This window comes from Thunnus thynnus, chromosome 7 (assembly GCF_963924715.1).
Source record: "Thunnus thynnus chromosome 7, fThuThy2.1, whole genome shotgun sequence".
In the NCBI taxonomy this organism is placed as follows: domain Eukaryota; kingdom Metazoa; phylum Chordata; class Actinopteri; order Scombriformes; family Scombridae; genus Thunnus; species Thunnus thynnus.
Window position 1 is genome coordinate 10,304,575 of NC_089523.1, and position 17,000 is coordinate 10,321,574.

A 17,000-nucleotide genomic window follows, 5' to 3' on the forward strand; every position below is an offset into this window, starting at 1 on the left:
AATACGAAATTTTCTTATTGCATTTCTCAAGTTGAGACAAGATAGTATTGTTTTTACATCACAGTCTACGTTTAATTGTTCTACAGTGCCTTTTTAGTGACTGTCTTTTTACATATTTGGGCAAATAGAATTTCCAGGATGCTTTCTAATGAGGTGCAAAATTAAATGTAATTAGAAATACAATGTGCAATTGTCCTGCTTTACCTACCTTATCTACAATACCTAACTGAGTTAAATCTACATAAATTGACAACAAAATTCATCAGCTCCTAGCCTGACTATATGCAATGTCAAGTGACATTTTGCAAAATATTTTGTCAACCCTGTGTCAAAGGTAAAAGTAACTAATTGACCATTTCCTCTCAGTCCATTTTCTTTCATATCCACACACACGCATACTATTGCACACCATGACCACATTTGCACACAGTCCCTTATCTGTAGGCTGTGATTATATTTTGAACCACTAGGGGGCATCAGCACATTCTAGTCTGTATAGCTAAACTTTATCATGAGATCAACATTACTATATACACAATGCTGCCTCCCCTCTCTGACTGGGGGCTAAAGAGCTAGAGGGAGTGAGAGAGAGACAGACAGAGCACTATTATATGTTTGTTCTGAAACAACAATAGTTTCCCTTATCCACAGTGTTTGAGGCCTCCCAGCACTGTCATCCCTTCAAATGCTCAGTGACGAGGCCAGCTTCAAGGTACAGCATTGATAATATTTTTTCAATGTGAATAGGATTTTCTGTATTCTTGAATTTGGAACCTTCCTGTTCAGTCTTGGTAAGATTTGACCTTTGTTATGCTTTTATAGAAGTTTGTTAATTTTGTGTACAATATATTAGAGATACATCATTCGAAGTGGCTTGCTGTTTGTAAAATTGTATTACTGAAACACATGTTAAAATGTCACTTTTGTATACCTTTGAATGTTATCATCCAACACACAGAAAGCAGCAGAACCATTCTTTTTTTTTCTATTCTATTTTATCGAACAGTGTTTTCCTGGCCAGACATCGTCCTGAAGTAAGAAGAATGAGCCGTGTGGAGGGTCTGAGGGCCGACTCCTCTCAGTTCACTCTGGAGGGAGAGCCCTTCCGCATCCTGGGGGGCTCCATCCATTACTTCCGTGTCCCCAGAGCCTACTGGGAGGACCGGCTGCTGAAGATGAAGGCCTGTGGCCTCAATACTCTCACGACGTAAGCTATCACTGAAACTTGACTATACTTCAATTCACAATAATCTCATTGGACTTTTACTGGAGAAGATCAATCATGGATCAGATTGAATCAAATGTGTACAAAATGCTTTATGAAACTGTTTACCTTAAAATAAAATAGAAACAAACAAAATGCCAGGATCTCATGAGCTATTAGACTGTATTATTTCTTAAGGAGGAATTATTTTCTTGCTTGCTTTTATAGATATATACCATGGAACCTGCATGAGCCTGAAAGAGGAACATTCAACTTTCAGGATCAGTTGGACCTCAGGCAAGGCCTCCTTCATCATTTTTGTATTAAATATTTTAAAAAGGCATGCAAAGCAGCTGTTTTGATGTTATTTTTAATGCAAATTAGACATAAAATGTTTCTGCCTTTTCTCAGGGCTTATGTCAGTTTAGCAGCAGAGATGGGTCTCTGGGTGATCCTGCGTCCTGGACCATATATCTGTGCTGAATGGGACTTGGGCGGGTTGCCTAGGTAACACCATCTGCCCTTTAGTTTAAAATACCACCATACATTAGCAGCATGCCACCAAATATAGTTGTCATGTTTTTTTCAGCTGGTTGTTACAAGATAAAAACATGCAGCTGAGGACAATGTATCCTGGATTTGTAGATGCTGTCAACCTCTACTTTGACAAGCTTGTATCGGTGATCAAACCCATGATGGTAAGTGCAACTCACTGTTTTGTCAGAATATTTTATGTCATAAATTTCGTGAAAGAATGATGAAGGGATATTTCATCAATGACGAAGCAAACATATATTTTTCCTTGTGTGTTTTTTTTAAGTTTGAAGAAGGAGGCCCAGTCATTGCAGTTCAACTTGAGAACGAGTATGGATCATATGCCAAAGATGAAAGATACATGCCATTTATAAAAGACGTGAGTTTAGTAATGTCTTGCAGTGTTTCCTTTTCACTGAAATGTTTATATGACATCTGTGATTCATCCACCATGTATGGAACACTTGATTTTCCTTCTCCTGCAGTGTCTCCAGTCCAGAGGCATCAATGAGCTCCTGCTGACTTCAGACAACTGGGAAGGCTTGAGATATGGAGGGATGGAGGGAGGTAATGAAGATATCAAAAGTAACTTTGGAACTGTGTGTAACTTTTTCACTGAATACTGTATGACATTTGAAGATATGCTATTTTGCTCATTTCAGTTCTAAAAACCATAAACCTTCAGAGACTGTCATTTGGAGCGATCCAGTGCTTAGCTGACATGCAGGTAGGCGATGGATGATCTTTGATAGTCATGACATTCTGGCAGTTGCATTCATTGTTGGTTTCCTGTAAAATATGCATTTATTTCTATTTTTGTCCATAGTGTTATATAAGATATTATATAAGTAAAATGTGTTATTAAATTGTTTTTAAATAGGAATGTGGTCTGCTTTGTGTAGCCCCAGAAACCTCTGATGGTTATGGAGTATTGGTGTGGGTGGTTTGATGTCTGGGGAGAGCATCACCATGTGTTCCATGCTGAAGGTATGGCAACACTTTTCAAAAATAATTTTTCCAGGCAACATTTTTGCTGTGCACAATGTCATTTACAAAACACTTATAAGCTCCACAGTGGCCAGTGTCTATTTTTGTCTGATTTTGGATACTCTATTATAATTTAAATCAGAATGTCACACTTCAGCTGCTAGGTTTAGGTATAGTACATTGTTTAAGGACACCTCAACAGACAGAAAGGAGCATTACTGCCTTACTTTACAACTATTTCACTTCTGCATATTGCTCTTTGACTCATTTTGTCTACTATGTAATAATTTATTAGTATATGCTTTCCTTTTTAAATACTACAAACTGCTAGTTTCTTAGTGATGTGTGTGTTGTCCCCTGACAGACATGCTAGCTGTGGTGTCAGAAATCCTGGAGAGAGGTGTTTCCATTAACCTGTACATGTTCCATGGTGGAACCAGCTTCGGCTTCATGAATGGAGCAATGGACTTTGGCAACTACAAACCTCAGGTCACCAGTTATGGTTGGTAGGAATCACCTTCTGTCACCAAAGCTCAAAGACCAAATAACAAAATATGTTTCAGATGTCTGATTGATATGTTTCAGTAGATTTCTGTTAAAGTAAAATGCATTTTTATTGTATCTCTTTCCACCCAACAAATGCATTGCTTCTCACTGTTTTTGTTAATGTTTTCATTGCAGATTATGATGCTCCCCAAACAGAGGGTGGAGACTGCACCACAAAATATCAACTCTTGAGGAATTTATTCAGCCAGTACCACTGTAAGGTCTTTTTAAGCATGCATTTGCACTGATTGCAATACAGATTTTATGAGAAACCATGTACACCTAGCTATTTATTTGATGACTTGACAACCCAGAGCAATTAAGGCTGTCATAATTAGCATTAACTCTGTGTTTTTGCCAACTCATTTAAGCTGAGCCTCTACCTGAAGTGCCCTCTCCTCAGGAGAGGAGAGCATATGATGCTGTTGTCATCCAGCAGTACCTGTCACTGTGGGACAGCTTGCACTTCACCGACAAGGTAAGCTACTGTACAGATGGCAAGCACCTGCCAGATGTATTGATTATAATTCATTATATAATCTGTCAATCAGAAAATGCAAATCCAAATTCCAACTAGACCAGACTGTCAGATAAAACTGAGTGCCATGCTGGGCAGAGAGCAAAATGTAAAATGTGGTGAGTTTCAGACAAACAGAACATCTCTGTTATCAGTCAAGATGAAATCTAGCAACATGCTGCTTTATGCTCAAGACAGATGATTCACACCTGGCAGCTCGGTTTTGGTCTTACATCAAGGTGTCAAAACACCTGCTCCTTTTTTAAAGAAGAAGAAGAAGAATCTGTCCTATACTGTTTGGCAGGCTCATTTATTCCAAGTGTGTTACACAGTGTCATGCACATGCACATGCATGCATGTGTTGTAGGTTGGATGGAACTTCATCAACAGTGCTTGTATGTTGTCCTGCCTGTAGAGCCACACAGCTTCAGATTTCTTCTAATTCTAATGTCTTCAGAGGTCTGATGTTTACTGTGCTTGGCCAGATTCTCGTATCTAATGCCATGAGACTATTCATGCAGCCGTACAGGTCAGAAACGCCAGTGAACATGGAGAATCTCCCTGTCAACAATAACAATGGTCAGTCATACGGTTACACGCTGTATGAAACCACCATCACAAGTGGAGGAACCCTCAACTCCAGGAACAACATCAGAGATAGAGCACTGGTGAGAACATAGAGATGCACCCAAAACTCAGACACACATTCATGTAGAATATAAATTCTAAATATTTATTCAGAGGTTCAGCACAAGACTTAAAAAAAAAAAAGCCACATACTGTAATACGGGAAAAAGGCTGAACCCTTGCTTTGGTTGCTTTGGTTGGTAACACATACATAATCCTGTTATTGTGACTTTTAATGCACTCTAGGTTTTTGTGGACAGACAATGTGTTGGTAGTTTGGACTACAAGATTCAGGAACTGGCTCTCCCTGAGGGAAAGGTACTGACTGTCTTTTATATCTGTATTTTATATCCTCCCCACATTATAGTCCTTGTCCTCAGCCCACGGAACACATACATTTTTAAATAATACTTATGTTAGTTATTTTCTTATGTTAGCCACCAGGGCATGTACGTGTGAAACCTCAAAGAAATACCTCACTAAATAGCCTCAAATTCATACCTGTTACACCTGTTGTACCTGTTAGTCAAAGCTACCCAAATGCTCCTAAGAAGATACTATGCCTTTTTATAAGATGATGTCGAGGTACAATCAGGTAATTAAAGGTAAGCTTAGTCAAGCATTAACTCGCAAATCAAAAATTTAAAAAAATCCCAGTGCATGTTTCTTCCCATTAAGCACTGAGAGAAAGAGATGGTGCAATATCCACCTCATGCATGAATATTACAGGATTTCTTATTCATTATTGAAAAACAATACCTCTTAAATATTTTATCTGCAGTAATAATTCAGCTAAATATTTGCAAACAGTTGTTGGTTATTGTCAGGTATTAACCCAATATGTTGTAAAAGATGGCGAAAACCAGTGTACCTACACTGTTTTAAATGTATGTAAAGCTGTCATAGACCATCATTTTCTCCTTGTCTAGTGGTGGCGAGTGTGAGTCCGAGGGCATTTAATTGTGCAGAATTTCTCAAAGTGACACCTCAGATTTATTCAGGTCATTTAGACAGAGCTCGCAGTGTTCTGTACTTGTCACCGGATACCTCTTGGGTATTGATGCACTGAAATCTTCTCCTGTGCACAGAAGTATCTTTGCTGTCATTTAGTCCCCCCCCCCCACAATCATCAGTAGAGAAGCTTCATTCTTGCAGATGGTGATATTGTTGGTCAGCCTTGGTGAAATTAAATGAGCTACCTGTGTTTTGTTTTGGCCTTGATTGTAACATTGTGTCATATCTTTCATAAGATTTAATTTGACTCATTGAGGATTTTGGTACATTTGAAACAGAATGTGATTCTGAGCAGCTTATATATACAGTATGCACATGATCTGTTCCACTACTTTATCTTGGCATATTATAACAAGCAGAAAAATGCTGAAATGTCTTGCAGTGATAACTTTTTATTGCCCTATTCATTTCCTTCCACATGTTTTTTGCATTTGATCACCAAAGGGAGACAGGACATTGAGTTTACTTGTGGAGAACTGTGGAAGAGTGAATTATGGAAAAGCTCTGGATGAACAGCGCAAAGGTATTCTACCTACAAACATTAGTGCCATACATCGGTTTATTGCTTTTACACCAGTTCAGTCATCTGAATCTACAACTACCAATTGTGCATTGCTTATATAGATTTCAGAGCATATTTTTGGCTCATATTGTACTACAGGTATTGTGGGAGACATTGAGTTGAATCACACGCCTCTGAGAGGATTCACCATCTTCTGTTTAGATATGAAGCCAGGCTTTATGAAAAGGTTGGTTAATAAAATTAAATTTTTCATCTTGTGAAAATGTCTGGACTACTAGATTGTTGACCATTGTAAATTAAAGGACAAATTCACCTTAAAATGCTTTATACCTGTCATAATATGCTTAATAACAAGTATTTGCTAATGCAACTTGAATATCTGGGTCCACTTTGGTGTTACACTTGATGTGGGAGCAGCTGCTTTTATTTACCCATTGTTGTAGTATTGGTTGCAGTCAAATAGATCATGTTCTGACACTGGATGTTGGTGAAAAGCACCAAGGAAATTGTAAGAAACCACAAAATCAAGGAGACAAGACAGGGAAAGTAAAGCCCGACATTTCATTAAAACTCCTATCAGAAATAAGTGCACTGCATTAATTACTGCACAATAAAAAGAATCCGCTGAATGTCACAAATGAATAATAACTGCATAAGAGCATCCCTCACCTTAACATTATTTATCATGATTTGCCAAATCCCTCTCACTGTAGTTTCACATGATTACTATATGTGTTTGAAATTAATTCACCCTTGTTTCAGATTAACAAATTCGGGTCAGTGGAAGTGTGATTTCAAGCCACCCTCACTCCCAGGGTTCTTCCAGGCCAGACTGCATGTGGATGGCTCTCCCAGAGACACCTTCATCAGACTCCCTGTGAGTAGAATGAACCGTCAGCTTTTATGGTGAACAGCGTCTATTAGAAAACATTCTAAAACTAATCTATGATTTCTAATATTTTATATCAATTTATTTTCAGTACAGTGCTTCCTATGCATGTTTAATAAAATTATTATGTGGCTTACATCTTTATTTTTCTGTTTTGTTTCTGTATGTAGATACATGCAGAAAGACACAGCTGTGTGTCATTTGTCACTTTGGTTTTCTAAACAGGATGAGACCAGTGTTATCAAGTTAGTTCATTCATAATACAGTTTCCACGGTCAGGCTATTGATCATAGTGCATCCATCCATAGGGTTGGGGTAAAGGAGCTGTGTTTGTCAATGCGCAGAACCTTGGACGCCATTGGTTCATCGGCCCCCAGCATTTCCTTTACCTCCCAGGACCCTGGCTCAGAAGCGGAGAGAATCAGGTAGCCTATATACCCATGTTGGAACATTGTTGTTGTTTTTTTGCATAAGTTTGTGAGAAATTTTGCATGTGTAGTATGTTACATTAGATTACAAATCATATTGTTTTTTGTTTTCTTTCAGATCATTGTTTTTGAGGAACAAAAAGCAGATGACAAAATACAGTTTGCTGAAAATCCTGATCATGGAAAGACAATTGATGTTTACAAGCTTCCCTTTTGCACACTGCTGTGATAATAATTACTAAAACACACACTTTTACACCACACACACACACACACACACACACACACACACACACACACACACACACACACACACAAGGGCATATTTTATTGATCAGAGTTATTGCCACTTATTCAAATCAATTAATTTACTAACCATGCTTTCAAATGCAATTGTGCAGCAGTATGCAGTTTTTTTCCAAAAGCTTTGATGAAATGTTAAATTATGCCATTGATTATGTTGCCTTCTGCCATCGTACCATAAAAATACTGCAACGTCGTCTCATTTGTCTTGCTTCCTCATTTCAGTGGTGAACTTTGCGCTGATTAGAAATAGCTGTTTGAACCTTTGACAGCGGGACACACCTCACAAGCTCTCATTGGACCAAAGGCTTGTCTGTCATCACCGACACGCAGCCATATCGATTACACCGACGCTTAGTAACCGGAAAATAAGTCATCTGTTTCTTCACAATAAGGGCACAACATTGTTAGGGTGATAAACATTGAAAAAAAAAAAGACTAAATTTGTGGCAAATAATATAGTCACGTTAATGAACTTTAACTGACTATATGAATGTATGAAATTGCGTGTGCATATACCATCGATTTATGCTGTAATGTGTGTGCACTATATTAGCATAGATTTATTTCGAAAGCATCCGGAAGTCTTATATGTACTTTTAGCTAGCTTGACCTGTAAATATATGCGTTGATGTTTCTGTGTTGGCTGAGCGATTGCGGAAAGAGCGCTCGGCCAATTCAAGCCTTCTTAATGCTCTTCACAGCCTTTATTCAGTAACTTTATTTAAGCTAAGTTCACAGTGAATGTATGAGTACATTTATGACTTTTGAAATGGGCGTATAGCAGTTGTTGGAGCAGCTCCACAGTTAGTTGTCTTAGCCTAGCCTAAACTGGTGAGCTGCTGAACTTGACGAGTTACGAGTAGGTTTTGGATATTAAGTTGAGCTAAGTTGACTTTTTACAAATAAAGGTTTGCTCCCACATCCTAACATGGAGTCATTTGTAGCCATTCTTGGATGCTGTGCGGGTTTTGCGGTGGGTGGGCTTGTGTTTGCAGCCTACAAACTTGGCTTACTCTACCAGTTGTTTCACAAGGTAAGTTAGGTTTTCTTAATTCAATAAGGTAATCATAACCTCCATGCATTTCTATTTCTTTGTCTACATGCGTTGTCTTTTAAAGCAGCATTGCACAGATCAGTCATTGCAAATACACCTGCATTCTGTTTCCACCTTAACACAATCACTCGCACCGCTGTAGGCTGTCATAGGTGAAAGGTGAGCTGGGCTCTATTCACGTAAACTTTGACCCGCCTTGTGGTTTTCTAGCACAAAGGGTATCACAACACCTTGGCTGTTAGTGGGATTGCACAAAGCCCAGAGGCACATCACCACTGCAAGCCTGCACAATATGTGGTTATTGTGAAATATGAAAGGCCAGTGCAGTGACTAGATAGTGTGACAATTGACCTTGTGAAGGGTCATCAACCCACACTGAGCTGATTGTTTATCTGATAGAGCTTTCTTCTAGGTTACAAATGTGTTCATTCTATTAAAATAATGAAGCAACAGTCCAAATACTCTTTCCTTTGACTTAACTTTTATTCTGCTTCACTGCAGACTGAGACAAAGAGCCCACGGCATGGTGGTGAAAGTGTGGCAGAGGTCCTCCGCGCCCACGGGGTCAAGTATGTTTTCACCCTTGTCGGTGGACACATCTCACCCATCCTGGTGGCTTGCGAGAAGATGGGCATCCGTATTGTGGACACCAGACACGAGGCCACCGCTGTCTTCGCTGCCGATGCTGTGGCAAGGCTCTCAGGTGCAAATTTATCTCGCATGGATGAAAAAAATGATATGTCTTATTTGAGCTCACATGCTGGTGCCAGCAGTTTTGGAGAATTGAGGAATTGGGTGTGTCTCTTGGGACAGGGCTTACTTGTCAAATGGCATCAATAATGGCTGAGTTTCATTTAGGTGTGCCAGTGTCTTGCCCTTGATATTGCAAACAGCAAGTAGTCATTGGATAACAAATTTAGGATGGACTGTCTCTGTGTCTTATACAGTTGGTCCACTGAATCAGACGTGAGCATGTTTTTTGAGGCTAGCTGATAGCTATCTTGATTGTCTCTCCACCAGGCACTGTTGGTGTAGCAGCAGTGACTGCTGGCCCAGGTCTCACTAACACAGTGACAGCGGTTAAGAATGCTCAGATGGCTGAATCTCCGTTGCTGCTTATAGGAGGAGCTGCTGGTACACTTCTTCAGGTGGAGTGGATTCACATATTGATGCATATATGATTTGAATATACTAGGGCTGCAACTAACAGTTATTTGTATCATTGATTAATCTGCAGATTAGATTTTCGATTAAGGGATGAATTATTTGGTCTTACAAAAAAAAACAGAAAACTGAAAAATTCCCATCACAGTTTCCTAGAGCACAGAGTGACATCATCAAATGTCTTGTTGAGTTGTCTGACCAACTTTCCAAAATCCAAACATATTAAATTAACTAAAATGTAAGACAAGCAAAAGCAGCAAGTTTTCACATTTGAGAAGAAGGAGCCGTCAAATGTTAGGCATTTCTGCTTGAAAAATAACCTGAAAGATTAACAGATTATCAAAATTGTTGCTGATTAATTTCCTGTCAATCAACTAATGGATTAATTGTTGCAGCTATAACTGTTCTCTGCTTTAACAACTAACCTCACCATCAACTGTGCTTGTGGTACAGGGCAGAGGAGCACTGCAAGATATTGACCAGATGTCTCTCTTCAAGCCGCTGTGTAAGTTCTGTGCCTCCATCAGGACTATCAGGGAAATCGTGCCTACGGTCAAGAAGGCCCTGGCCATCGCCCAGTCTGGAACTCCTGGTCCTGTTTTCATAGAATTCCCCATCGACACACTCTACCCCTTCCACCTGGTGTCCAAAGAGTTTGCGGTTAAAAACCCTCCCAAAGGCCTGATGGGAAAAATTGTCTCATGGTATGTTATCAGCATGTCTTGTTACGATGTGTAATAACATGATAACAGTAAAATAAAGTCATACTTTGAGAGAATAGAAGACCGATTGACTTCAGACAAATTACACTTGCCATGTGCACAACTGAAATCATCAATTTTATAGGTCAGTTTATATGCTTAGATTTGTTACATTGTTATACATAATGGAATAGCCTGTATGGCATCCTCTAAGCCCACCAGCCAAGGAAACATACCTTGTAACCTTAGCATCTTTGGTTCAACCTGGACCTTCAATACAACCAGAAACCTTTAGTGTTTTTCTCTCTACTCCATTCATGTCACTTTCAACTGTGAAATACAGGCAAAAATGCAATAATACATATAAAATGATTTGATGCGATGGCCTGATTTCTCGTTAGGTACCTCCATAACCACCTCATTAACCTTTTTGCCGGAGCCTGGGAGACAAGAGATGTTTCTCCGCTTCCTGTTGACATCCCACAAGCCACAGACGATCAGGTAAGTCTGCTCTTAGTATTAAAGGTTTGCTGTTTGGTTCTGAATGTTGTAACATTTTTAGTCAAATACCTAGTTTACAGAGTTTTTTTTTTTTTTCAATACAAATCAGGTTCAAAAATGCATAGAGCTGGTGAGTCGAGCCAAGAAACCTGTTATTCTGCTGGGTAGCCAAGCAACACTACCCCCAACGCCGGCTGATGACATCAGGTAAAGGACATTGTATTATACCCACCTCTTCTCTACTATTCTGTGTCATACTGTTTTTTATTGTTTTGTTGCTTACTGTTGATATTGATGAAGTTTTAGTGCTTAAAATTGTTTTAAAATTCTCTAAATGCTTTAATACAGTCTTTTTACAACTGTTTTGTCTGTTAGTCTTTGGGTGGCATTGAAGTTTTTCTCTGTAATGTTACTGTTTTCATTCAGGCAGTACAAACATTAAAGGGGAGGAGTATCAGCCACAAACTCAAATTCTCTGATGTTTACTCTACATCTAGAGCAATTTGATTTCTTTTCGTGATACTCATCAAAAATGTTTGCCTGCATTACAGGAAGGCATTAGAGGACCTGGGCATCCCTTGCTTCCTTGGGGGCATGTCTCGTGGCATGCTAGGTAAAGCTAGCCCAATCCACATCAGACAGAACAGACGTGATGCTCTGAAGGACGCCGACTTGGTGCTCTTAGCAGGTCAGACATACAGTCTTACAGTTCAGATTCCATATGTTAATATTATGACCTTTATTTTTCAGCCCTGCTAGGGGCATGGCTCTGAGGATGGCAATGTCAGTCTGTCCACTACTGAAATATCTCAACAACTATTCACTGATCCATCCCCTGACTTTTCCTCTACCGCCACCATGAAGTTCACATTTTTGGTTTTCAGTGAGATGTTTGAACAACTATTGGATAGATTGCCATGACCATTCATGTCCCCTTCAGGATGAATTGTAATAACGCTGACCCCCTGACTTTTTATCTAGCAACATCATCAGGTCAAGATTTCACTTTCACAATTTGTTGTTTTGGTTTGTGCCTAAATGTCTGCAAAACTACTCACATTCCCATCAGCCTCGGTAGCACTTAATGTTGAGCACCAATTAGCAACTTATAGCATGCTAACACTAACTAAGCTGGTGAACATACATATTATACAGCTGCTAGCATGGCTGTAGACCCTTTTTCTTGTTTAATAATCAAACCTAAGAAAATGACATGCGGTAATTAATAAACACAAGATGACAGGTGATAACAATTGAACACAGTTATGCAGTGGATAAGTGCTACTGATTTAATATTGAATTTATTTAGTGCTTGATAGAATGACAGCTGCTTCCTTCCTTGCTCAAAGTAACTTGAACCAATACTGGAAGTTGTTTGTTGACATACAGTTAGAGGTTGAACTGTGCTTTCAAAGTAGCCTGTATAGCCACAGGCCATCCATAAATCCTAAAGAAATGTTAACATTATGTTGCTCTGTTTGCAGGCACTGTGTGTGACTTCCGTCTGAGTTATGGCAGAGTTCTGAGCAGACGTAGCAAGATCATCGCTGTCAACAGAGATAAGACGCAGCTGCTGAAAAACTCAGATATGTTCTGGAAACCAACTATAGCAATTCAAGGTATGTTCACAACATGTCATTAATATCCAGGTTTACAATCAAAGTAGCAATGTTTCATTTTATATTAATAGTTTCTTCACTGAACATCCTATAACATTTGTGATCACAGAGTTTTTGCAGCTGACTTGCACTCTTCCAGGGTTTGGCGATAGGACAAAAACATCTGTCTAACAGTTAAAGTCTGAAAATGTAATTATTTGCCTATTTTAGGTGATGCTGGTTCATTCTTAGTGCGGCTTTCCAAAGGCCTGAAGGGCCATCGCTGTCCAGAAGAATGGCCTCAAAGCCTCAAAGCAGGAGATATGACCAAAGAAAACACTAACAGGTAAGCAGAGCTGATGAGTTCACGTTGGTCCCTGTTCTGTGTGTGTTAGTACTGTACAGTCTATGGTCAGAGGTACTGTAAAACTCTTCTTCTCAATTATGTAATTACACTCCATTTTTTGTGATTAAAAACATCTTGATCAGTGAAATTGTTAATGATGAGACAGCAATCATAAGTTCATCAACTAAATTAAAGCAAAGGCATCCATGGATTTCTTTTCTCACATAAATAAGATTTGTTTTTTTTTTCATTTCAGGGCCAAAGCTGATGAAAAGACAGACCACCACTTAAATCCTTTGAAAGTCCTCCACCTTGTGGATGAGCTGATGGCTGAGGACAGCATCATTGTTGCTGATGGTGGTGATTTTGTGGGAAGTGCTGCTTACATAATGAGACCAAGAGGACCTTTGCGCTGGCTAGATCCAGGTGAGATCCTGTAGTTCAGACATCAAGTTGTTTTTGAAGAACAGTTGTGAGTAAAATAACAGATGTTTGGTCCCTAAGATGTGATCATTTCAGAGATATGAATGTGAAATGATTAATCATTGAAAAAAGTCTGTTTATTTGTTGACTTAACAAATACTGTTCTTTTCCCCTACAGGAGCCTTTGGGACCCTGGGAGTGGGAGGAGGATTTGCACTAGGGGCAAAACTGTGTCGGCCTGAATCTGAGGTACAGTACTGACAACAGTCTTTTCTGAAAGTGCTTTGTCTGATCATCTGTTGGTTAATTTGAACCTTTTGTGAATGAAATGCTACTTTGTGTACTTTCCAGGTGTGGATAGTCTACGGTGACGGCTCCTTAGGATACAGTGTTGCAGAGTTTGACACATTCACTAGACACAAGGTAAAATCACTGTTACGATATTGTCATTATGTGTATGTAAGCAACTCAAGTATCTATAGCACATGTGCAAGACTAGAATAAGTATTGCATATAAGAACAACATGGCAGTATCGGTTTATCAGTATCAACAACATACCAATAAGAACTAGAAATTTTCAGAAGAACTTTGAGTCCATCCGCTGCTTGTTGCGTATCTCAGTAAGATTGGATGTGTTCCTCACAAAGACACCCTCACACACACAAACAAATACAGATCTAAAACTCAAATTGTTAATCACAAAGATATAGACCCTCATATACACACGTGCACGAAGTGGTCTATAGTCAGGCACAATTGGTAAAAACACGTGTGTATTTGAAGAGTCTTTAAAAATCTGAGATCATCGATGGACAGGAAGCATTACTCTATATTGAGTTTTGCATTCATTGTGTCATTGATCAGTACTACAGTGGTTGTCTGTAGGGAAAATCTCTTCCATAAATTGATTGTAATGCAACACTTTAGATTTTTAGATTTCACAGAAGTGTGCATAGAACCTTTTTATAAAATGCTGTTCCTCAGAGGCCTTTGAATAGAATTATACACACATTTTGCTATGAGGTGTTGGCCCCTGGGAGCTGTAATGCCTAATTGTTGTACCCTATTAAAGGCCTCAGCCAGTGAATGATCCTTATTCTCTCTTGAGCAATAACATGCATGATATTTTTCTTTCTTTTCGTCCGATATTCCACATTTCACTTTTTTTTTTGTCTTCCAGACACCAGTTATAGCCGTGGTGGGAAACGATGCATGTTGGAGTCAGATTTCCAGAGAGCAGGTTCCCATTCTTGGCAGCAATGTGGCATGTGGCCTCGCATTTACAGGTACATATGCATATGAGTACAGGTTGCATATGAGAACAGAATTAATGTATATTAATGTATAACGTTGACATCAGTTGCTAATTGACAGATTGTATTCTCTGCTCCTTTTTGCAGATTATCACACAGTGGCTGATGGTTACGGTGGTAAGGGCTACCTTGTAGGGCGTGAGGACGAAGACCGGCTGAGCGACATCATCAGACAGGCTCAGAAGGAGAGCCAGGAGGGCAAGGCTACACTTCTCAACGTTCTGATAGGGAAGACCAACTTTAGAGAGGGCTCCATCTCTGTATAGAGCAGCTGTGACTTTCTAAGAGTGTATTCTTCCTCTACCCTCGGTTTCCTTCATAGATTTTTACTACCAAGGTCTATGAAGGATTTCAAAGAATAGGTGGATACTGTTGGATACTGTGTGGAGCCCAGCCCCGACCAGACCTCTGTTAATCCTTTGTGCCCTTAAAGCCATATTTCACTTTGGTAAGAGAAATGACTTTACAGTATACTGATCTCCCATAAGAGTTCATGAACTGTCAGTTGTGTAGTCAAAAATCATACTAGTACTGCATTATTATGAATAAGTTATATTATTATTATTATTACCAGTTAATATACTCTATTATACTAAGTTATTTACTATTATGCAGTAAAATATAGCTCAAGATCTGCCAGCCTTGAAACTAAAGCTTTTATTGTGCTTCATGTGACTTTCAGGTTCATGTTGTGCTAACTCAAAGCATAATTGCTGCATTTCAAGAAGGGAAAGAATGAGAATTTCAAAAATGTTTGCTTTGTTTAGGGATTTTACCTCTTCAGGAGCTCGGGTTTGATTTTTGACCTTTAAACAGCCTATTATAACTAGACATTTCTTACAAATAAATCAGTGATTGAGACGGAGTGCATTGGTTTAAATATGCTAGTATGCCTTTTCTCCTGTTATAAAATGAACACGGAGCCTTTTTTTTTGAGGATATGTGAAATCATACAGCTGTAATATTCTTTATCGGTTGATAATTTGGAATAAATTTGCTAAATGGAAAATAATTTTGAATGTTAAAGACAGACAAATGGTATGCCTTTTAATGTTTGATTGTATCTTCAAATACATTGATATGTATAGATTGAAAAATGTGTCTGCTGATTTAGTTATGTAGTCAAATGATATTTAATACTAACATGTATGCAGTGATGTAGGCTATCAGTTAAAAAATGCCTATACACAATATGTATTGCACTATAATCGTAACTTATTTGCTCACAAGGTGAACACATATGGATCATCTCACTCCAATATATATGCTGTTTTATTTGGTATCTTGAGGGACGTATGTCAGACTTTTGATCATTAAATGTTAATTTGGATTTATTCTCAAATAAATTGAATAAAAGTAGTAATGAGTTTGCTTTTGAATCTAAGTGTAGACTGTTTTGCAGGCACATGTTTTCTTGCAGATTTACATCCAGTTATTTTTACACATCTTTTTTTTTTTTTTGAACAACTCAATGACTACATCCATACAAAGTTCTAACCATAACTTCATGGTTATACAGTTACAGTATTTATAGATCAGTGTTAACCAGCTTGTGCTAACAATGCTACGCAAACATTCAGTTTTGGTTTTAAAAATGCCAGGACTGGATTGTCAGCTTGCCACAGCTGGTCTGCAGAAGAGAGGAAATTACAATAATAATAGCTGCTTTTTTAAAACTTGGTCATTTAGCTTTAAATGCTTTTGTAAATGAACTGTGTCATCTATGTTTGGATTTAAGGAACCTTCACTACACCAAATTCTGTGCAAAATAAGCAACTTTGTTGTTTAATATTACTCATACTCTCCCTAATATTGCTTAATACTCCCTGCAACTTACACAGCCAATCTGGCAAGAGCTGCAATATCAAGTTCTGTAAATATTTTATAAAGTCTGAACCTTCTATTTATGTCAGTGTGGCATAACTTATACTTAGTAAGTAGTATTAATAAATAGTAGGTAGGACATCTACTTTATGGCATCTCTGAGGTGCAGTGCGCTGTGTGTTTTGGAAAAAACTACTAAGAATAGAGAACGCACTTAGCACAGCTGCACCTGCACCCATGGTGCAAGGGGGCCCACAGTCTCAGGGTAAATACACACACACAAATCAGCACTCACTCAGTCTCAGTTGTAGAGTCCATACAACTTCCTCACCCAGATTTGTTTTGGTCTAACTCTGCTAATGGTACAGATGGACTGAGAGACACCAGCTGTGTGCTCATCACTATGAATGAACACTTAAAGCATTAACATATTTGCATGTAATTATTTTCTTATTTTACATACTGGATCACTCCAAACATGAAAAGACTTATAACACTAA

The 17,000-nt window shown here is 38.6% G+C and overlaps 2 protein-coding genes across 2 annotated transcripts; both read left to right on the forward strand.

Annotated features, from left to right (window-relative positions):
- Positions 1–505: 505 nt before the first annotated feature.
- On the forward strand, positions 506–7,780 carry LOC137185833 (beta-galactosidase-1-like protein 2). Its single transcript, XM_067594245.1, has 19 exons — positions 506–712; positions 1,007–1,207; positions 1,433–1,501; positions 1,616–1,711; positions 1,794–1,902; positions 2,025–2,117; positions 2,224–2,305; positions 2,401–2,465; positions 2,641–2,725; positions 3,090–3,227; positions 3,407–3,487; positions 3,643–3,749; positions 4,310–4,456; positions 4,662–4,733; positions 5,874–5,952; positions 6,091–6,178; positions 6,715–6,829; positions 7,150–7,266; positions 7,388–7,780. The coding sequence occupies exons 2-19, from the start codon at positions 1,044–1,046 to the stop codon at positions 7,496–7,498; spliced, it is 1,818 nt and encodes a 605-aa protein (XP_067450346.1). The 5' UTR covers positions 506–712; positions 1,007–1,043; the 3' UTR covers positions 7,499–7,780.
- A 403-nt stretch (positions 7,781–8,183) lies between these two features.
- ilvbl (ilvB (bacterial acetolactate synthase)-like) lies at positions 8,184–16,047 on the forward strand. The gene is made up of 14 exons (XM_067594246.1): positions 8,184–8,608; positions 9,131–9,332; positions 9,650–9,777; positions 10,247–10,497; positions 10,896–10,995; positions 11,105–11,202; positions 11,547–11,683; positions 12,480–12,614; positions 12,825–12,939; positions 13,196–13,365; positions 13,541–13,611; positions 13,714–13,785; positions 14,544–14,649; positions 14,764–16,047. Exons 1-14 carry the CDS (start codon positions 8,504–8,506, stop codon positions 14,940–14,942), a joined length of 1,869 nt encoding a protein of 622 aa, XP_067450347.1. The 5' UTR covers positions 8,184–8,503; the 3' UTR covers positions 14,943–16,047.
- The last annotated feature ends 953 nt before the right edge of the window (positions 16,048–17,000 follow it).

Excerpts from the sequence above, each read along its gene's own strand:
- LOC137185833 (XM_067594245.1), top strand. The coding sequence starts at position 1,044 with ATGAGCCGTGTGGAGGGTCTGAGGGCCGACTCCTCTCAGTTCACTCTG. Across the intron at positions 1,502-1,615 it reads CAGGATCAGTTGGACCTCAG|GGCTTATGTCAGTTTAGCAG; the intron begins GCAAGGCCTCCT and ends GCCTTTTCTCAG. Across the intron at positions 3,228-3,406 it reads ACCTCAGGTCACCAGTTATG|ATTATGATGCTCCCCAAACA; the intron begins GTTGGTAGGAAT and ends TTTTCATTGCAG.
- ilvbl (XM_067594246.1), top strand. The coding sequence starts at position 8,504 with ATGGAGTCATTTGTAGCCATTCTTGGATGCTGTGCGGGTTTTGCGGTG. Across the intron at positions 9,333-9,649 it reads TGCTGTGGCAAGGCTCTCAG|GCACTGTTGGTGTAGCAGCA; the intron begins GTGCAAATTTAT and ends TCTCTCCACCAG. Across the intron at positions 10,996-11,104 it reads CACAAGCCACAGACGATCAG|GTTCAAAAATGCATAGAGCT; the intron begins GTAAGTCTGCTC and ends AATACAAATCAG.